Source organism: Lissotriton helveticus, chromosome 9 (genome assembly GCF_964261635.1).
Source record: "Lissotriton helveticus chromosome 9, aLisHel1.1, whole genome shotgun sequence".
Taxonomy (NCBI): Eukaryota; Metazoa; Chordata; class Amphibia; order Caudata; family Salamandridae; genus Lissotriton; species Lissotriton helveticus.
The window spans coordinates 523,599,727-523,622,687 of NC_136070.1; the positions used below are offsets into that span (position 1 = coordinate 523,599,727).

The 22,961-nt window shown below is 48.0% G+C and overlaps 1 protein-coding gene across 1 annotated transcript in view; it reads left to right on the forward strand.

Annotated features, from left to right (window-relative positions):
- PSMA3 (proteasome 20S subunit alpha 3) overlaps positions 1–22,961 on the forward strand; it is a 143,583-nt gene that overhangs the window by 41,088 nt on the left and 79,534 nt on the right. Inside the window, exon 7 of the mRNA XM_078660373.1 lies at positions 16,554–16,619. Coding sequence (XP_078516499.1) covers positions 16,554–16,619 — 66 coding nt within the window. The remainder of the gene's footprint in view (positions 1–16,553; positions 16,620–22,961) is intronic.

Consider the following 22,961-nt stretch of genomic DNA (forward strand, 5'->3'; position numbering starts at 1 on the left):
AGGTAGCCTAGTATCATAAACTCCTCACTAGAACACAAGTTACTCATTCAGCTCTCCACCTGCCCCCACCATGCACAGGTTGCGTAATCAGAGCGGTACCTACATTCCCTGAAAACTGTAGTGATATCACCCCCGAAATTCCATCTCCAACATTAAGTTCTGAAGTGCCAATGACCTTGTGCATTTTAAAACCTTTACCAAGTGTCCAGAACAGGGTGATATATGAGAGAAAAAGAAACATCCACAAACTAAGTCCCTCATACCCCCCCTGTCCCCAATCACTTATCTTCTGTAGTCTTCGTTCACCGGAGTCCAGGCCGCAATCCGCAGCCTCATTGCCGCATGGACCAGCGACATTCGCAGCCACAGGTTCAGCAGGCTGCCAACGACTGTGCGAAAGATGATCTTAGTATTGATCGTCCAAACGGCTGCCGCTTTCATCGACGTCCGGCTCATTTGTGTTGTCCGGGTTCTAGTCTCGCGACCATCTCTTCATAGCCTGTTGTAGTTCTTTAGGGTCCGTGAATGTGGGAGTGACCCCCTTCTGATAACACGCAATTTAGCTGGGTAGAATAGGGCATAGTCCCGGCCCATCTCCCTTAGCCGCTTTTTATGTGGTATAAATTGCTTGCGTTCCTCCTGTACCTTCGCCGTGTAGTCTGGATACAGGGAAATGGCCGACCCTTCATATTGCAACGCTTGTTTGGATCTAGCCAGCCTGAGGGCAGTGTCTCTGTCCCGATAATTAAGAAGATTCGCTATTATGGGTCGGGAAGGCGCTCCTGGCTTGGGGCGCGAGCCAAGGGACCTGTGCGCTCGCTCCACAATAAACATGTCCGAGAATACATCTTCTCCCAAGAGAGTCTAGAGTAGCTTCTCCACAAATAACTCCATCTGGCCCGTGTGCATACTTTCTGGAAGGCCCGTGATGCGGAGATTACTACGTCGAGATCGCGCTTCCAAGTCCTCAGTCTTGTCCTGGAGAGCCTGCATCATCCTCTACTTCTTATGTGCCGTGTCCAATTCCGTTTGCGCCTCCTCCGTTTGTCATCCTTCTCTCGGCCATATCATGTCTTTCAGCGTGTTTGTCCAGACGTTCTGCCATGCGGTCCATCCTGTACGTCATGGCATCCATCTTGGTACCTAATGCAGAGATACTGGCCTGAAGACTCTGCTCCATAGACAGCAGCAAATCTTTAATGTCCAAGCTCGATCCCTCTGTATCCTGAGTACGCACTTCCGTCCTACTCTGACGGTGGGCTGAGCTGCTGCAGCCGTCTTTGTGCAAATGGCAGCCTGCTCTGGGTCTTATCGCCTTTGCCCATCTTGAGTACAGCAGACCACACGCCGTCCGGGGTGTCACGCGGTCTTCCCTGCGCTCCAAGGCTCCTGCTTCCCCTAGTTCTAGAGCACCGGGACTCCACACGTGGGGGGGAGGGGAAGGACTCTCGGGGAGCCCCTGCAAGAACCCCACCGACGCGCCTGTGGTAGGGCACAGTATATGAGTATTCCAGGATCCCACTCCGCTCTGCAAAGCAGCCGCCTTACCGGAAGATGTGGAGTGGACTCGGAGCAGGCACCTCCTCTGATGGAATCTACACTCCTCACTACACCCCTCATGGAGAACCTCAGTGTGCGCTGGATGGGCACGCCGCCTCGCCCGTTCGTGATGGCGTGTGCTGAAACCTTCTGCGCAGTATTCAAACTCGCCTCCGTGCCAGGGCCACAGGGAAGGAGGTCGTCCACGGGTCGCTGTTTCCCACACACTGAATTAGGGGATCTCGGCCAGTCTATACTCTAGGCGAAGGAAACTGGGTCCCCCGCTCTCCGGGGATCCCTGGGGCTGATGCGTGCAGATGCCGCACTTAAAGATCAAGCGTGTCCCCAGCCAGCAGCCTAGGCCGTGCAGAGACACACACGTGCAGGGGGGGGGGGGGATCACAGTACACTCAACAGCCGTGGCATGCACACCAGGCCCCAGGGCGTCAGCCCCTGATCATTAGGGGACCGGTCGACGGCAATCCGCGATCTCCCTGCAGCCTCGCCACACGCCGCCAGCCTGAGGCACCCAAAGCCGCAGCACGCACCTCCGGAGCCTCGTTAGTTGGCAGGGCGTTAGGGGAAGGCGCCATACTGAAGAAATCGTGTTCCACCGCCGTCGCAGATCGTGCCCCCTACTTCACTCCCTCAGGCCAGCGGTCCGCAGTTGGGGGTCCAGCTCAGGCTCCAGATCACCGGGGCGCCCTCTGTGCAGCAGCCGCACATCGCGCTACGTAGTCCGGTCTCGGGACGAAGTCCAGTCCGAGGCTTGCGGCCTGCCAGTCCCAAGGTACCGCCAGGCTGCGACACCCTCCGGATCTGGTCGCTCCCGATTTTCAGGGAAGCACCTATCACCGCTACCTCCTGTGGCCTGTGGAAGAGGGGCACGGGGGTTTATTGCCGCTCTATTAGGATATCTTCAGGATTAATCGCCAGTGCACGACGGAGCTCCGGCTTCAAGCGACCATCTCGCTTGCTGGCTAGCTCCGCCCCCCCACCCCAAATCACTTTTCATAGACATATTTTCAATTGAAGTGTCACATAGGGTGTCTGTGTCCACCGGTCTTCTTGATGAGCAACACCCTATAATAGCATACAAGTGGCTCAGTTTTTTCCTGGGAAGTCATGTGATGAACCTAATTGAGCAGTTTCAAGCCTGCACTGCAGCATCTAATATGCTTGGGGTGTTGTTGAAAATGTCTGAAGGAGAAGGGAAAAAGGCAGCCTGATAGGCTTACATTGAAAGGTTGCTTTAATAAGAGTCCGAGGCTTCTCCTACCATGATGCACTGTACTTGCAGTTACCTCAAAAAGCTAGTTCATTTTACAGAAACATCAGTGATAAATTAAATTTCATATTTGCTTTCTAATGCCCAACTGTATACAGCCAGGGAGGTATTAGGTGGTTTATGACTTCAATGAAGATTCCTGTGATGTAAATTGAGAACTACAAGTAAATAACCCCTTCTTCTGCATCATAGGATCTTTATTGATAGTCATAAGTGCTACAGTAGAATAGCATGGAAGCAAGCTGATTTTACTTACCAGAAAGCAGCTTGTGGGCACAGAAAGAAAATGTAAAAATAAATTGTCTTTATTAGTTTAGCACAAAGAGATTCTGTATGTATAGAGTTTTCTCAGGATTTCCTGGCGCATCCTTTTATTTGCATTTGTGTGTTTAAATCCATTGAATAGTGTGTTTTTTGTGATATATCTCTGCAGTTTCAGTATACCTGATGAAATTCACAGAATTGGTGAAAGAATTAAAGATCAGTTGATCAAGTAGGGGATTTTAACCTTTGGGCTAATGGAAACACTGGGTCAGCGCTTAACGACCTTGTGCAATCATGTGAAAATTTGAACCTACAACAGTTGGTATTGGATCCTACCCACCAAGATGGTCACATTTTAGATCTCATTTTTGCCGAAGAAAATACAGCCAAAGTTGAGGCCATTTTGCCTCTTTGCTGGACGGATCATTTTCTTGTTACTTTTTCAGTGGCATCCCCACTAAAAACCCAGACCTCGCCACCACACCGAATTATCGCCAAGGTAGGGAATGGAATAAATTGCCTGATATTGCCAAACAAACGTCAATATTCACTTTGACGAAGATAAGCCTGCGGAAACAAAACTACCTGGAATTTTGCAAACAGATCACTAAGGCGCTTGATCTGACTATTCCCATAAAAAATGTAAAGACTAAGTGTAAGCCATCGGCCCCCTGGTTTAACGAGAATCTAAACCAATCTTAAAAAGAACTGTAAACTGGCCGAAAGAAAATGGAGGAAAGGCTGTGATACTGCTGATAAAGAATCCTTGAAGGCCACACTGAACAACTATGAAAAAATGAAATTTCTTGAGCAAAGGCGGAGTTTTTTGCTCATTCAATTCTAGAGGCTCCTAAAAAACCCGCAGGGTCTTTAAGATAGTCGATGAATTGGCCTAAGCTGACTGCTTGAAAAATAAAACTATCGCAACTCAAGAACAATTTGCGAAAGCTTAGCTATTTTTTGTGTGGAGAAAATATCATAAATAATCACTGGGTTGTCAGTAAGTCGGGAAAATTCTTGTGACTCTGTATCCGAGACCGGCATTCAGCCATTAGCCTATCAGATAGAGGAAGGGACTCGCGAGAATAGACCTGCAACTCTAAGCCAGATTGCCATACTCACGGAAGAAGAGTTCTATAAACTTGCTATGAGCACCAAATCTGGGTCCCCGATGGACCCCCTCCCCCACAAGGTCTGGAAGGAATAGGGTAGACGGCTAGTACTGCAGCTCCATCGAATCTGTAGCCAATCCTTGAGAAGCGGGATAGTCCTTCCCTGCTGGAAACAGGCTTTGGTGAAACCTCTGTTGAAGAAAACCACCCTTGACCCTCAGTGTCCAAACAATTATCGTCCTATTTCCCTCCTCCCATACCCAGTAAAAATTCTTGAACGCCTGGTCAGCAGAACTGTCTACATTTCTGGAAACTAATCTGAGATTTGAAGGTTAACAATTTGGCTTTCGACCAGGCCATGGGACAGAGATCGCACTAGTAGTGGTCTTGGACGTTCTTAGAATGCGGGCAGACAGACGTCAGTCAACTGTTTTGATTCTACTAGACATGTCTGCCGCATTCGACACAGTCAATCGTAACATTTTCCTAAGTAGGCTTGCGGAACTTGGGCTGGAGGGCCTAGCTCTTAACTGGCTTCAGTCCTATCTGGAGAATAGGCAACAAGCTGTGTGTCCCCCCCCCCCCCTTCTATATAAATTTAGAACAGTTCCGCATGGGGTCCCCCAAGGGTCATCCATTAGTCAGATACTTTTTAATATTTATTTAAGACCACTGATCCCCACCATTAAATCTTATAACATTAAGCTGGTAAATTATGCTTACGACACACAGATCATCTTGTCTCTGGAAGGCAGAGAGTCTACGTCACTCAGTAATTTCCACAAATGTATGCAGGAGACTGCTAGATGCCTTATGGATAATTCCCTGCAATTTAATGGTGGTAAAATGGAAATATTTCACTGCACAGTGAAAAAAATCCCTCGTCCGCTTCCAGATAATTTCTGGCCCATCCAGGCCAACACGCCTTACACACCAGCGGCAGCTGTGCGTAATTTAGGGGTAGTTTTCGACAGCAAGTTGAGAATGGAGAAACATGTAAATAAAACAGTTGGAACATGCTTCTCCCTCATAAATGCCTTGCGGAAAATCCTCCTCATAGTAGTTGGACGTGTTATCCTTAGCCGGCTGGACTACTGTAACGCCCTGCTTCTCGGTGCACCCAATTTCCCCATTAAGAAACTACAAAAAATACAAACAATAGCCGCACAGTTATCTTTAAAGAGGAGGCAAGATGAGTCTGCTCCTGCGGCTCTCATTGATCTCCACTGGCTCCCTCTAGCACAGAGAATCCAGTTCAAAGAATTATGTATTCTGTTCAAGGCCCTTCATGGACTTGGACCTCTGCATTATAGGAAAAATTTGTCTGGCACTTACCATCATGAGCGCTTCGTTCTCCTACTTCTCAGCTGGTTCGCACCACCAGAGCAAGAACTTCCATATATGGAGGGAGAGCGTTCAGCTGTGCGGCGGCACAGCTGTGGAACAATCTCCCACCTAATATCAGACAAATAGGAGTTCCTTCAGTTTAGGAAAAAACTTAAAAACTTACCTCTTCCCTAGGGTGTAGTGCTTGCAACCCATGCGATGGGTAAACTATGTGCTTGTAGAGAAATCTGTCTTTTCAGCACCAGGATACCAGTGGGGTGATGGTGTTCTTTAGAAATTCTGGTTACATTACATTACAAGTGTATTTCCTCAAAATCGCAGGTCATGTAGTGTAGCATGGACACAGTCTCTGCGTTTTTTATCATCTGCTGTTGCGAAGAGGTCTATTGAAGGTGTTCCCCACTCTTCAATGATGTTGGCTAGGACTTTGAGTGAGAAAGTCTGATTGTTGATTAATTCTCTCTGGAATTTGCAGCACTGTTGGGTTCAGTTCCCTGGCTAGGGCCAAGTGCCAGATTGTCTTTCTTTCCATGGAAAGTGTTCTCAACATGGTGCCTCCTTCCCTGTTTCAGTAATGCATGGTGGTGGTACTGTCTAAGTTTAAATAGCTGATCTTTTGATAGACAGAAGGACCACCCGGAGTTCCAAGTAGTTAAAATGGTCCGCTGCTTCTTTCAGTGACCACTGCTCTTATACCTTCAATTGTTGTAAATGAGCGCTCCCTCCTGATAGGTAAGCGGTTGTCATTATACTCTGCAATGGGAGCTCTTTCTGAGCAGGTCCTCGTGCCAGCTCCACCTGTGACATCTCTCCTGTACAGCTTGCCCGCAGTCTGCTACCCTCTGCTGCCTGTGTACCTGCTGTCCTCCAATTGTGCCTCCTCTGCTCGTTTCTTGGTTTGCCTTGCCTGCTTGTTTTCTGCCTTCTTTTGTATTTTCTGCTCTGTTTTGCCTTTCTATTTGTTTTTCTGCCCTTCGTTCTGCCTTCTTCAGCTCTGTTATCCCTTTTCTGCCCTGTGTTTTGCTTTTTCTGCTCTGTTTTGCCTTTTCTGCTCTTTTTTTCTCTGGGCTGTTTTGCCTTTTCTGCTCATTTTTCCACCCTTCGTTTTGCCTCCTTCAGCTCTGTTATCCCTTTTCTGCCCTCCGTTTTGCCGTTTCTGCTAGTTTTCTGCCTCTTACCTGCTTGTTTTTTAGGTCTCGCCTAGGCAAAAGCAAAGCTTTTGCTGTCTGCGAGACAACTTATGTTATCACTTTTGGGGGAATGTGGACAGCAGACTGTCACGCGCTCTCCTGCCGGAGATTGTAGCTCGTGGGCGCGCACGGCGCCGTGCCCCTCTCCTGCACTCACACAGTTAGTCACGCATGCGCACATACACAGCCACACGCATACACAGGCAAACACACACTGCATACACACACGCACCCCCCCCTCGCCGCCGCTCCTACACACACACACACACTAGCGCACCTACACACACACACAGAGACCCCCCCCACACACACACCAGCGCACCTACACACACGCACGCACACATACAGAGACCCCCCGCCGCCGCCATCGCACATATACACACACACAAGCGCCCCCTCCCCCCTACAACTAAGCCCCACTTACCGCCTTTCGGAACTTCTGTAGCCGGGGCTCTCCCTCGGGCATGGGAGCCCCGCTCTCAGGCACTCCGTGGGCGCGTGCGCGGGATTCTCGAAGACGGAAGTCCCGCTCAAAGGAAGTAGGCGGCATGCGCGCCGTACTTTCCAGGACGCTGCAGGTTGGTGCGAAGGGGTATGCTTCAGGCGTATGTGGCGTGCGGGGAGCACCCGCGGACTGCTACGCTTCCGGCGTACCTTCGGGCCTCACAGCGGCAAGGAGGCAAGTGTAGACGGGGCTCCCGGGGCAATCTGGTCTTTTTAATGACGGAATTCCTGGGCAGTGCGTGGTTTGGTTGAAATAAAGAGGGAGCTGCTAATCACCTTCGTGATTTTCGTGAACAAAAGGCAAAAAAAGCATAAAGCAAACGACCTTTTGTGTACTAAAGAAAACGAAATCCAAATAATGCAAATGTAGCCAAACGGAGAAACGAATAAAGCACTTAAATGCTGCGAGGGTGCAGCAGAAATCACACCCTCATTTGTTCTTTGAATTCGCTAGATTGGTGGAGGGTGGGACCCATGCCTCAGTTATGTTGCTGCACTTTTTCAGAAGTGCAGCCCATCGGGAGTATACGGTTTCTACCAATAATCCGAAAAGGCACATGAAAGATGCTGGACTTGCAAGAATAGATGCCTTTTTGTGTCTTCGGGCTGTATTTGTTCTGGCGCGGTTATTCAGTGGGCATAATATACTGATTCAGTCATTCCCGCGATCCTTTAATAGCTTTATGTATAAAAAATGAAAACAGGCCCCTCTTTCATGACGGAGCCCTAATGTCTATGCAGATTTACTGCTGCCGCTAAAGCTCATTACTCATCCGTGGGTTGAAGCCTTCTGAGTCTCGGTGGTGAGGTCCTATTTCGTGTTGACCGTAGGAAACGAAAGAGTGAAGAGCTGCCCCTAAACTTCAGAACACTATTTTTTCTACGTGACGGTGTGCCCCAAAAACTTTGTGATAGGTCGCCACTATAATCAAAAAAGAAAACCACACATTTTAAAATTGTATCGATGTGCTGTGCTGAAGTAGGGTGATGCACTTAGGACACTATGCTTTTTAGGTCTGGTATTACTTAAAGTTTGAGCTAATGGCGTTGCTGATAATAATGCAACGCCAATAGCTATAGGTGTCACGTTTGCGAAAGTTAAAACTATTGGCATTGTAAATGACAAAGCTATTTAGCTATTTTCAAAACCAACACATTAATAAAAAATGTGTCATTTACAATACCAATAGATCAAACTTTCCTAATGCGAGACCTATTGCATTGCAAATGCTTGTCTACCATCTGTTTTACATTTCTTGCAAATTTTTCTGCCTTCTGTTTTGGCTTTTACGCTCGTTTCTAACCTATTTCCACCGTTTCCCTCCTCCCGCCACCCAGCGCCACGCTCTCCCCCAAGGACCTACTTAATGGAGGCTGCAGCGCGACCCCATTGAGCAGGTCCTCGTGCCAGTTCGCTCTGACAGTTATCCTGTCCAGGTTGCCCGCAATTCACCACCCTCTGCTTCCTGTTTACCTGCTACCCTCTGTTTGTGCCTTGTCTGCTTGTTTCGTGCTCTGTTTTGCCTTTTCTGCTTGTTCTTCTGCACTCTATTTTGCCCTCTTAGCTCTGTTTTGCCCTTTCTCCTCATTTTTCTGTCCCCTGTGGTTCCCTTTCTGCTCCTTTTTCTGCCCTCTGTTTTGCATTTTCTGCATGCTTGTTTGCCCTCTGTTTTGCCTTTTTCTACTTGTTTCTTCCCTCTTCACGCCGTTTCCTCAAGACCTGGCTTTTTGATGGAGAACCAGCGCCTAGATACCCCCAGGAGTGACAGTGCTGTGCTCTAAAATGCTGGCTGATTGATTGATTGAAAAGGAACTCTCCAGAGAAAGTTGTGCCTCTTGCACCACCATGCTAGAATGCGTTTTGCTGCAGAGTTTATGGTCCACTGGTCATTGTTGCAGGGTTGTCATGTGCAACACTACATTTGGTGCAATGTATACAAAAGATGCCATAGATCCTAGAAGGATGGCTATATGTCTCGCTGTTGGTTTGGAGGTTCACTCCAAGATGATTTGTCCCGGATAGATGACAATCTCTAATCCGAAGCCAAAACTTTTTTTTTTTTTAAGATGTCTAATGTCGCCCCAAATAACAGTCTTTGCACTAATCTGAAGACCTAGACTGCTTAGCAGGTTTATAGTTGTCACAAAATCATGCTTTACTTTTTGTTGACTGTAAGCTTTTAACAGCTGGTTGCCCAGGCTGTCTTAGAGGGCTGGTACTACTGCCATGCATTCTGAGAATGAGCGTGGAGCAGACTTGAGGCCGAAAAGTTGGATTGTGTATTGATAGTGGATGTGTTTCCTACTATGAATCAGATTAATGGTCTTTGGGGCGTTGCTATTGCAATGTGAAATTATCCATCTTGCAGGTCTGTTGTATAGATCTGCAAGAAAGTGGGTCACTGGTTGACTGGGATGTGAGCCCTGGTCAAGCAGCAACCACAATCCTTGTCAGGGTAAGGCAAAAACAAACCCCAAATTAACCTGCGCTCAGCTCCCTGGTAGCTTGGCACAGAGCAATCGGGCTTAACTTAGAGGCAATATGTAAAGTATTTGTCTGATATTTCAAACAGTTAAACAGTGAAAATACCACACAAATAGTATCCCACACCAGGTTAGACAAATTGAGCTGAATGTAATAAATAAAACAAAACCAAAACAAAAATCCAATCCCTAGAACCAAAGTTATGAGTTTTTAAATATTAAAGTGTAAAAAGGCTGTCTAAAAGCATTAATCGCCAACTGCGGCTATCCGGTCGCGTTGGACTGGGTCAGAGTCAAAAGTTCAAGCTGACTGCGATGGCGAGTGGGCAAGGTTCAGTCCCAGATTGGTCCCCCTGATGTTTTACCTTCTCAGGTTTTGTGCCATGAGTTCCAATCGCGTTGGAGAGGGCCACTAGAAGCAAGGAGAGAGTCGTTGGTGGTTGGCAGTGTGGCGCTAAGAGCAGGTCTGGCATCGCGGACAGGCGCTGTCAAAGCTCCTGCTGAATAAAAGCAAACAGCTATGTCCCGGCGGGTGGACACCCAGGGCCATAGCAAGAGCCGACCCTGGAAGGTGGCGCTCCCCAAGACCATTTATGGGACTACGCAACCCCTCTCCTTATTTAAAAGAAAAAAAGCCCCGGAGAGGTAGTGGTCCCTGGGGCGCGGCTATTGTTTTAATTGCCCCGGGAGATGGTGATCCCGCTGGCCGTGAGAAGCCCAGGAGGTGGGACCAGGGGCTCTCCATTATTTAAAAAAAAAAAAAAAAAAACCTGCGGGATGGTGGTCCCGCTTTCAAGGAGCCTCTTTATTAAATGTCCCTGGCACCTGGCCCATCCGTGCGTCCTTTTTAGAACATTTTTGTTGCAAATTTCATGGCTGTTGTTGGACTTGGCCCTTTTGGCAGGTTCACCCCTAAAGTTTTTGCTTTTAAATGTGACCTGGTGTTAGTTGTTTTAGGCTTCTGCGCACTTTAACAATGTGTCCCAGTGTAAAGTGTGTTCGCAGCCCGAGTGCGTGTGGTGAGATTGGCCTGCCCTCCCATAGGAATGCATGAGGGATATGTGTCTCCATGGTAGTTCCTGATGTGAGAGGAGTGCAGGGGCGAGTTTGGTATGTGCAAACTCGTGAGATTAATGGCTGCGCGACGGTGTGCGTAGATTTAATGTGTCTAGTGGAGAAGTGCCACTTCTAGAAGTTGGCATGTCTGTGTGCAGTGAATGGGAATTGCCTGTCTGGCTGTGATTGGCTGGGGCTGACTGGTGTACCTGGCTCCAGGAGTCGGGATGGGTCTGCCCGTTGGTGAATGGGGAGATCTGCATGTTGATGACAGGGAGGAGTTGTACCTTATTATTATTGCAGGTTTATATAGCGCTAGGAATCGACTCCCGGAGGAGTATCTCCACGCTTCGACCGCTGGGGAACCCGTCCTGGCTCACCCTGAGAGATGGTCCCTGATGGGTATCTCTAAGGTGCGACCAAGCATCCCCGGCGGTCTGAGGGGGCCGTTGTGAAGATGAGGCAAGCTGATGCCCAGAGTTGCCGAGTGTGGTTTCTGACTAGAGTAGGCACCGAGGCGAGAATTATCAAGTCCGCTGACCCTGGTCCACGACCCTGCCGCGTCGGGAATCGAACCCTGGTCCCGGGCCGTTCTCTGCTTACGGGTCTGCCGCCTCTAACCAGTGAGCCACACTTCTCCACTATCTGGGACCTGAATAGGGCTGGGCCTTACCTCCACAATGCTGGCTCCGCCCCCTGTGGTGCGTCTGATGTCCCTAGCCTGTCCTGTGCATAGGGAGAGGGGCTGAGCAAAACAAAGTGCTCAAGAACCAGTCACTGGTTTTCCCCTTGCCCTACAGCTCCAGACAAAGGAAATATGTGTATACAAAGGGGCTGTGACCACATGCAAAAAAATGTTCACTCTTGTTCCTGACTTGAGGGGGGCCTGCTGCTGCTGGGCGCCAGGAGGAACCGCCACTGGGGACTGCCTCCCTGCTGGAGGGCCCTGTTAGCTGGCCCCTGGGACCAGCCTTCGCCCCAAAACCCCGCCAGCTGAAAGACTTCCCCTGGACTTTGCCTCTAAAGTGTCTGGGGAGTGCTATATCTCTATTGCTAGGAGAAGCGCTGGACTTTGGTGCTGGGAGCGCTTTATTTTTCCTCCTGGGTCGCGCTTTGCTTTCCTGGGCAGCCCTTCTATTTTTAACTGCAACATGGAGCTGCGATCGCCTTGCAGAGGGAGTCCCCGGCGTGGGGATCCACCTGCCTTTGTGCCTGGATCAAGCAGGTGCCTACCCCGCATATTCCCCTTGTTAATATCCCTAGCGGGTGCCCACCCCGCCAGGGACTTTGTGCCTAGTAAACACTCCTAGCGGGTGCCCACCCCGCCAGGGACTGTGTAGTGGAAAATGGGAGCCTACCCCGTGCTGCTGGCAGAAGAAGCCCGTGAAATGCGGAGGGCCGCCGCGCTTCCCGCAGTTACCCGGAAGTGCTTGGACGAAAACAGGAAGCGGACGGGAGCCCACCCTTGAGCGGCCCCACCAGCCAGAGGGCCGCTCCAACGTTGGCAGGTGTTGCTAGGTTCCTAGTGGGGGACTAACAGGGCACAGTGGTGCCTGTGCTATCTTCAGCTGCCCTGCGAGAGCGGGGGCAGCTGCAACGGTTGGGGGCACTTTTGTTGCTAATTAGTTACTTCCCAGCTGTACCGCAGTTAGCGGGCGGCTGCAACGAGGGGCACGTTTTGTAAAGAGCCCCAGAGGAGGACCCAAAAGGCACGCTGGTGCCCATGCTCAGTTCCACAGCTGCTCAGCAATTAGTGGGCAGCTGCAACGTTTAGGCTGTGCACATCTTGGTGATCTTACAACTTCCCAGCAAGTAGTGGGCAGCTGCATCGTTTGGGCCTGACTTTTTGCGCACTCTACGCCTGCCGCCGGCGCAGTGAGCCCAGACATTCTGGATATTGGGCATTTGAGCCCCCTGGAAGGCCAGTTAGCCTGGGGTCAGCACCTGATGTGACTCTGGTGCAAGGTGATGGTATACAGTGTTTGTGATGGTGATTACCTAATGCCAAATGTGATTTATGCGTTATGTGCCATGCCTTTATGCCTGTGATTCCTCTAAATGTGTTTTCATGCTTAGGAGGTTGTTTTGCCTAGTATAGTTTATACTAGTGAGTTAGTGTCCCTGTGTGATCTATGCCTATGGTGATTAGTATTGCGTAGTGTGTACCTACCTTTTACCAGTGGTTACTGGTTGTGTTCTACAATTGTTATTTGGTGCTACAATTATTCTATGTTCTAGAAGTGCTACTTCTACTAAGTGCTGATTCTGACAGTGGCCCACGTGGCCCTGTCATGTGTATATAATCCCCTGTAAATACTGCCCAGAGCCAGTTGGCACAGTGTATCTGTGTGATTATGATCTAATGTGTTTATGGTAATACAAAGGCTATTTTTATATATATATAACCTTGTGTGGAGTTCCTTTTTGTGGTGTGCCTAGTGTGTGGCTGCTGTGTGTGTGTTGCGCAAACGCTTTACACATTTCCTCCGGGATAAGCCTGACTGCTCGTGCCAAGCTACCAAAGGGGTGAGCAGGGGTTATGTTGGCGTGTAACTCCCTTGCCCTGACTAGAGTGGTGGTTTCTGCCTGGTTTTGGCGCAAGCTTTAGCCAACCAGAAATCCCATTTCTAACAGCTATATTTTTGTTTTATTTAAAAAAAGCTTTTTTTGCGCAGCCTGGGTCCCTCTGGAACCCCAAGACCAAGGTTTGAGGGTCAGGGTATTCCTGCGCTGCCCCCTTTTGTTTTTTTCATATTTTGCTTTGAGACTCTGCTGAAGCAGAGTCCCAGGATACCTGCCAACACTTGATTGATAAAAATTTATATTGCGCAGAACAATAACCCGCAGGTATCAAGGCGCCTAACAATAATATCAAAAGTCTGAATCAATCATCATTACACATAGGCCTTCAGGAAGAGGCGGGTCTTTAAGGCACCGCGGAATGTCTGCAGGGAGGGTAGGGACCTAAGGTCCAAAGGAAGATCGTTCCACCATTTGGGAGCTAAAGTGGAAAAAGCCCTGCCACCCCATTTAGCTCTTCGCACACGAGGGACTGACAGAAGCAATTTCCCGGAGGAACGCAAATTCCTTCCAGGGATGTAGTGGGAGATAATAGAACCCACTCCAGAGTCACAGTTTCTTGCAATGGCTCTGTATGTCATGCACAAGACCTTGAAACGTACTCGGTACTCTACAGGGAGCCAGTGCAACGTTTTTCTGGCCAGGGTGGCCGATGAACGTCTAGGAACATCCAGAACAAATCTGTCCGCGGCATTCTGGACTACCTGCAAGCGCTGCAGGAGGGTCTTGTTTAGCCCCGCATACAGCGCATTGCAGTAGTCCAGGCGAGAGCCAATGAGCGCGACAGCTATTTGCTTTCTGGACTGCACAGAAAGATATTTCCTGATCCTTCGCAGGGTATGGATAAGGCCCCAACAGGTGGAAATGGTCCTACTCACCTGTCTGCCCATATCCAGGGCAGGATCTACCATCACCCCAAGATTTTTTGCAGATGTAGTGGGGGAGGGACACACTCCAAGCGAGTCAGGCCACCAGCTAGAAGACCAGATGTTTTCGTTCCCACCAAACACCATCACCTCAGTCTTCTCCCCATTCAGTTTGAGAGAGTTCTGAATCATCCAGTGACCAACCGCCTCCATACATGATCTAAATTTGGAGAAGGTCTGCACATCTGAATGGGAGAGAGAGACGAGTATTTGGGTGTCGTCAGCATAGGAAACTACCTCCATCCCGAAAGTTCTTATTAATCTGGCCAGTGGGGTCACATAGATGTTAAATAGGGTCGGGCTAAGAGCCGACCCTTGTGGGACCCCACATAGCACAGGCCGGGATGGAGATAGAAACTCACCCATCTTGACTCTGTGTTCCCTCCCAATAAGGAAGGAAGTCAGGAGATCTAGAGCTGCGCCCTTCACCCCCACATCCCTCAGACGAGATGAAAGAACTGAGGGAGAGAGGGTATCAAAGGCCGCAGTTAGGTCTAACAGGACCAGGAGGGTGGTCTGGCCTCTATCCACTGTCGTGCGGATGTTATCGAGCACGACAGTGAGGGCCGACTCGGTGCTATGTTCCCTCCTGAATCCATGCTGGGAAGAGTCAAGACAACCCGAGCTTTCCACAAAAGCGGCGAGATGCTTATTCAGGTGTGCCTCAAGCATCTTCGCAGGGGCGGGAAGCAGCGAGATTGGACGGAAGTTTTTCAGGACTTCCGGGTCAAGGGAGGCCTTCTTTAGCAGAGGTTCTTCATTGTTGAAGTGTTTGCAGCCAATCAGAGCTCTGCATTTCCCTTCATGAGCTCATTATTATTCGCAAAGTTGTCGTAAATCCTTATAAACATATTTGGATTTCTTTTAATTTCTCAAACTACTGAGCAAATTTGCACCACATAACGAAAAGTACATTCTGTGGACCAGAAGCTAGCTTTCTGCGAAATTTGGTGTAATTCGGTCCAGTGGTTCGGACTGTGGACATGTGCAAAGCCCCTATTTGCTCTCCCCTCCCCCCATTTTTCTTGTACACCCACTTGACTTATTCTTTCAATGTGCAATAAGAACCACTAGCCCACTTTTTTGGGGTGAAATTTTGTGAAGATTTGTCAAACGGCACCAAAGATATACGCAAGTTAAAAAAAATGCTTTTCCTATGGAAACGTGGTCCTAACTGTAACTACCTGCAGACGACTTGGCAGGAAGCAAATATATAATGTGAAAATACTGCAGTAAATCAGTAGAAAAAGTGGTGGCTATGCCCGATTCTTCGAAAACTCTGCAGAATGTGTGAATGTTTTTTTTAGGATCGCATGATGGCCTATCGAAGTGCTGGCCCAGAAATGGGAAAGCATCCTCCGCTTAGACTAGTCTGCAGTTGTGGTAAGACCCACATTGTAAGACGACAGTTCAGGGTAGAAGGATGTGAGTTCTGATGACCTTCGAAAGATATTGTGATTAAAGTTCTCTGCATTGGTGTGGCTATGGTTTGAGCAGCACACCCTGTGCCCTTGTTTGTAATGATCCTTGTATCCTGGAGGAACTACAATACTTTCTAGGGTGCCACCAAGTTAGAGTGGTAGGTCACAGGCAGGTGAGCAGTCTTTCATTGCAGGACAGGACAACAAAGGCATGAACATAGACAGCAAGAGACTAACACGCTTTGCAAATCAGAGACGCTGACAATGTACTATGGCAGGTGACAGTCAAAACTCACTAGGTCAGGAAGGCACCAACACTAAGGCAAGAAGACTGTGATACAAATACTTGGGCAGAAAGCTTAAATATGTTTAGAGCTTGGGGGGGGGGGGGTGCCCGGATACATCTTATTTAATACACAGGATTGGAGGGGTGTGATTAAATGTTTGTAGACCATTGCTTAGAGGGAAATATTTTAATATATTACTTGTAAACATTAAATTCATTTTAAGTGAATTCAATGTTGCATTATACATTTCAATCCATATTGTTTGAATGATTTGGAAGAAGTTGTTAAGTATTGACCCTTCTCTAACGTTTTCTGCAGAAGCCACAAATGACCTAAGGAGCACAAGTGAGGAATAAGAGGAGGATTAGTTTTCAGTATTGAGTCAGTACCAGTCCCCTTTTGATAGCAGTAGATGTTTGTTTTTCAGGGAAAGTATTGATTGGAAGTGCACACATTTAAATACTGCTATGTTGTAGCCCTTTTTTTTAAAGTGATAACCTTTAATTGTTTAGAAGCACTGTGTGAAATGCTTTTGCCTTTCTTAATTTCTTTAAGGGCTATTGGGGCTGTTCAGTTGGCAAAGCACGGCAAGCGGCAAAGACAGAGATTGAAAAACTCCAGGTAAAATGGTGGGAATTCTGTATATGTTTTTGAGTCATTACCTATGTGACCATTTGCTGGTATGTATGGTGCACATATCAATAACACCACTCTTGTATTCTTTAATCTACTTGAAAACCCACATTTAAGGTTGATCTCTGAATCAAACAGGTGCAATACAAATGTGTCTGTTGGATCCTCCATATGCAAGGTTTCACCCCTGGCAGTCTGCACCCCTCTTTATCCTTGGCTTGCAGATGAATTTCTGAGATTGCTCAGATCTGAGGTTCACCTGGTCATTATGTGTATTCAAAATAAAAGAAAGAGAAAAAACGGCATTGTTGTATGCGCCATGATCATCTGAAAGCACTGCCACTGCAATATGCTGCAATGGAGCATAAGCTTGCATCTATATTTCTAATCTGTCTATCTGGCTGTCTGTCTGTCGTATGATTTTAGATTATATATATATATATATATATATCTACCTTCCGGCGGTACCCAGTAGGTAGTTATAGTTAGGATCGTTTTCCATAGGAAATCCGCAACATTCTATTGGGAATAACTTTGGCGCCGAATGAGGGATCTGCCTGTAATTTTCCTTAACTTTGCCTCGCTGCGCTCCGCTCCTTCCCTGAAATGTTCGGGGGGATCCGTCAAGCGGGGGCCGAGATAAAAGGGGGGTCCCAAAACGTGTTTTCCCCATGTTAATTTCCATAGGGCGGTTGGACTCACTTTTAGCCCGAACGGCTGAATGGATTTCCACCAAACTTGGCAAAATTGTAGGGACTGGTACCCCGATGTGCCTTTGCTATGTCTCAAGATATATGCTCCAGTGGTTTTTACAAAAATTAACTTTGAAAAAATATATATTGGGCTACATTGGGCTATATATATGTTAGAGCCCAAATGTAGCCCAATGTAGCCCAAAGATGGCCACCAGAGACAAAAAAAACCAAATGTAGCCCAAATATCAGCCAGATGTAGCCCAACTATAGCCCAATGGCAGAATGTCCCAGAGTGTTCTAAAGAACAACTAGAGCGCTAACAGTCTTACTTATGACTAAAGTATGGCACACCTGAAGTCATCTTGATTGGAATAAAGTGTTAACACTTAAAACATTTAATTTGCAAAGGAACAAAATGAGGGGGTTCATTTTGCCATAGAAATTATGATTAGTGCTGAAGAAAGAAAAATTAGGGCACATTTTGAGTGACTTCTCAAATCCTCTTATATTTCCTTAAAAAAATTCTGATATGCAGTCTCCCAAGATGGCCACCAGAGACAAAAGAGCCCAAATGTAGCCCAAATATCAGCCAGATGTAGCCCAACTATAGCCCAATGACAGAATGTCCCAGAGTGTTCTAAAGAACAACTAGAACGCTAACAGTCTTACTTATGACAAAAGTATGGCACACCTGAAGTCATCTTGATTGGAATAAAGTGGTAACACTTAATACATTTAATTTGAAAAGGAACAAAATGAGGGGTTTCATTTTGCCATAGAAATGTTATATATATATATATATTCAAGCTCAACAGTCCCTTCGGATGGCGAACTCCGGGTAAGGCGACAGGATTTATTAACGCCTACAGCAAAGATTCACTGAAAAAACCATAGGTTTCACACCAGTTATAGTTAGGTGGAAATTTTACTCGCATAAAACCATTGAAATTCCCACGTTATAGTTAGTTGGACTCACTAACACTTGCGCGTGCAATGCACTGCTGATGATGTCACATATTACATCACTCATGACATGGTCAGTGACATCACTCATGACATCACTGATGACATCTCAAATGACATCACTGAGGACACCATCCAGTGAATGTGTATCTTTCTGAAAAATAAATATTTTTTATATATGTATATCTAAAGGTTGATGGAAGAATAAATGGGTAAATAAATGTCTAAATGGATGTTTTTTTTGTGTAAAATTGATTGGTTAACTGACTTATTAAATGTATCTTAGTGAATACATATATTAGCGAGTAATGTTTAAATATTTAAATATCTGTATCTGTGTCTCACTTTGTGTATAAGTGGCTGCATGGGTTGGTGAGTAGCTACATGAGTGTGTATATGGGTTATTAGTTGTTTTTTTGAGTATCAGTGTCTGTATGGTTCGGTGGGGGATATTACTTAGAGCACAGATGCATGAATGAGTGACTCACTATTTGTATGTATTTTGAAGACAGCATGTGTGCAAGACTGTATGGGTGGATGATTGTGTGTATGGGTGGGTTATTGAGTATGTGTTTTTATAATTGATTGTTTAAGAGTAAATATGTTTCCGTTTCTGTAGAAGTATGTGTAGTGGTGTGTATATAGCAGTATAATCAAGTAAATGTTTTTTTGATAGTTTATTTGCATGTGTGAATTTGTGTGTGAGTAACTATATGGATGAGTATTAGTGTGTAACAGGATGTATAGGTGTATGAGTACATATGATGAGTAAGTACATGCATGAGTGACTATATAGAACTGTTGGTAAATGAGTGGATGTGTATGTAGATGTTGGAATTACCTAATAAGTTGTTGTAATTGGTATTGGTTTCTCCTTTTTTAAGAAAATGTTAGTTTCTATTTTTGAATGTGTGTGTCAAAGGTTATTTTATGCTGATAGGAGGTCTGCCACTTTGTCACAAGGATGTTGTCATCAGTGAGGTCATCAGTGATGTAATTTGAGATGTCATCAGTGATGTCATGAGTGATGTCACTGACCATGTCATGAGTGATGTAATATATGACGTCATCAGCAGTGCATTGCACGCGCAAGTTATAGTGAGTCCAACTAACTATAACGTGGGAATTTCAATGGTTTTATGCGAGTAAAATTTCCACCTAACTATAACTGGTGTGAAACCTATGGTTTTTTCAGTGCATATATATATTTTTTTTTTTGTAAAACCATTTTTATTGCAGAGATAATGGCAATTATACAGTATACAAACCATTATGAACCCCAGCACAACTGCAGTCACTGTCCGAATATCGTTTGTATACACAGCCTTTGGACCCACATCCCGGAGGTTGGGTGGCGGTCAATCATGTAGCATGGTGCAGTTGGTTCATATAGAAATAGCTCAGTCTTACAGTATTCTCCGCTTTTAGTTTGTCAACGCCTATCATGCCCCCCCACTCTGTAGTGGTGTATAATCTCTCTCCATCCAAATAAACAGTTCAACTTTTCTCCCTTCCCCCCCTCCCCTTCCTCCCCGTTCCCCTGGTGTCTAAGCCTACTTGTCCAGTGTGGAATCTCGGGCTAGGTGCTTGTGTCAGGTGTCAGTGCAGGGCCTGATACCTCCTCCCTCGGGGCCTCCTGTAGTGCTACTCCCTCCTCCTCATCACTCAACTCCATACTATCCCTGAGCGCCTGGACTAGGGTTTCCCATGCTAGCGCCGCTTCCTGAGCCTTTTCATTTGCCGTCCGCCGGGCCAATTGGTATCTGAGTGTGCTTTCTGCCGCTGCCCATTTCAGAAATTCGTTCAGCCACTTTTGGTGTGTTGGAGCTGTCTTTGATTTCCAACCCCTAGTGAGCTCCCTCTTTGCGATCATAAGGCCCATGTCAATAAATTTACTCGACAGCTTAGTTTTGCGCGTGTGTGGGAACCAATGTAGGAGGACGACCGCGCTATCATAGTGCAGTGCTCTATCCGTGACCTCATTTAGGGCGTCCCCAATCCCCTCCCAGTACTCCTGGATGCGCGGGCAGTTCCTAAGCATGTGTTGCAAGTCAGCGCCAACTAGCGTGCATCTGGGGCATGCTGCATCAACTGCGCCAAAATATCTCGCTATCTTATTCGGAGTGAGGTAGGCCCTGTGAAGGATATAGAGGTGTATTAATTGGAAACGGGCGTTTCTGGTGCTTTTCCTTGCTCGCTGAAGCAGTTGGGACCATGTTGTGTCTGGGATTTCCCTCTGCAAGTCCTCTTCCCATTGTGTTTTGAGACGCGTTAGTGGTGGTATGTTTTCTGTATGCATTCTGGAGTAAAGACATGTAACCGCTTTCCTCATTCCTGCAGACATCATCATATATTGGCATGCCAATGACGTCTCAGGTTCCATCAGTCCCTCTCCCCAATGTGCCCGAAGCGCCCGCACCACCGCTGCATGCACCAAGTAGTCACCCCGTGGAAGATCATAGCGTTCCTGCAGAGTACGGAACTCCACCAGCACCCCGTCTGAGTATAAGTCCCCCACCATCTGAAGACCCGCCTCTTCCCACAGTTGGAGGTTCGACCAGTCCCCCCCATGTGGAAGTGCCGTCAACATCCCCAACGGTATCTCTGGGGCATACGGGTGACCAGGGCCTGCACGCTTTTGCATGCGATTCCAACATAACCTCAGCGTCTTTTCCTCCTGGGTCAGTCCACTCAGTAATAATTTCTGCTGGAGGGCTATATAAGCCAGCACATGGCGGGGGGTGCCCGCATCTCTCTCGTGTTCCGGCCCCCGGTACACTCTCGCCACTTCCTGCTTAAAGAATTGAAGCTGCGCCGCCAGATAATAGAGTTCAAAGTCTGGGACCGCTAACCCTCCCTGATCCTTGGGGCGCATGAGTCGTCAGTGCTATGCGCCGCCTGCCGCCTCCGCATAGAAAAGCTATTATGCTGGACTTCAGGCGCCTGAACACTTCTCCTGGTATCCATACCGGCAAGGTCCTAAAAAAGTATAATAGTCGCGGTAGGGCGACCATTTTGAGGAGGGACACGCGCCCCGTCATAGACAGGGGGAGGGTAGCCCAGAAAGCCATATTACCCTTCAATCCTCGGATACATCGCCCGATGTTCCCATCCAACAAGTTGGCGGGATCGTGGTATATGTAGGTCCCAAGATAGTGCAGGCAATCAGGTTCCCAGCGCACTCTTTTGTTGGTCGTCGGGCATGTCTCCCCTTTCCGGAGCGGGAATAAGCATGTCTTCTCCCAATTCACCTTTAAGCCTGAGAGCGCCCCGAATCTCTGTAGTAGATCCTCTGCACCTCTAACCGCCTCATCAGCGTTATCCAAGAACAGCAAAAGGTCGTCCGCATATAATGATATATGGTGGTAGGTCCCTCGCACTTCCAGTCCGATGTACGCCTCACCCCGTCTGGCCAGCATTGCAAATGGTTCCATGGCCAGTGCAAACAACAGTGGAGAGAGCGCGCAACCCTGCCTCGTCCCCCGGTTCACATCGTAGCGGTCCGATATCAAAGCTCCCACTCTCACCCTCGCACCCGCCCGTGCATAGAGCACTGTGGTCCATTTTATATAACCATCCCCGAGACCGAATCTCCGCATCACCGCATATAGATAGTCCCATTCCAGGCTATCGAAGGCCTTTTCAATGTCAACTGACAACACCACTGGGGCTAATGCCGTTTGTGGGGGGTCCGCTAGTAGCCTGAGCAGCCGCCGAATGTTGTGGGCCGTGTTCCTGGTTGGGATAAAGCCCGACTGGTCCCTATGAATCAAACCTGTCATATGAGCCATCCATCTCCCGGCCAGAATCGTGCTCAAAATTTTGTAGTCCGTCGTCCGCATCGACAACGGTCGGTATGACGCCGGGTTCGCGCTATCTCTGCGCGGTTTAAGCAATGGGATCATGATCGCCTCGCGCATCGATTGGGGCAGCTCACCTTTCTCCCTGGCTTCATTATACACCGTTCTGAGTCTCGGGGCCAGTAGCTCCATATATTTCACATAAAACTCAATAGGGAGACCATCCATCCCCGGTGTTTTATTTCGCGCCATCTTCTTGATGGCCCCTCTAATTTCCTCGAGGCCAATCGGAGAGCCTTAGCGTCTTCCGGGTCTAACTGGGGCAATTGGGTCTCCGCCAACAGGGCTTCCGTCGCCTCGGGTCGGTTCTCCAACCCCTGCCTGTATAAGGTGCCGTAGTAATCTTGGAAGCACCGCACTATGTCCGGTTGCGTGTGATAGGTTTCCCCGTTCGCTCCCGCCAGGGACAGTATTGGGGTGGATCCTCTGTGAGGGTTGGCCAGCCAGGCTAGGAGTGTCCCAGTCTTGTCCCCCTCAGCGAGTGTCCTGGTCACATAAGCTTTATAATCGAAGCAGCGTAGGCGCTCCACTTCAACCGCCACTGCCTCCCTCGCCGTACTAACCCTACCCTGCAATTCGGGGTGGCCGGGCCGCAATCGCTCGGCATCTCGCAGCGTCCGTTCCGCCCTGTCCACGTCCTCTACTAGCGTCCGTCTTGTCCCCGCAAATTTCCCTATACAGTGCCCCCTTACCACCACCTTGAATGCGTTCCATTCAGCGGCCCTGGAGGAGGTGGTCCCCTCGTTCTCAGTAAAATATTGGGTGATTCTGAGTTCCAAGTCCGTTCTAAAGGGCGGGTCATCCAACGTGTC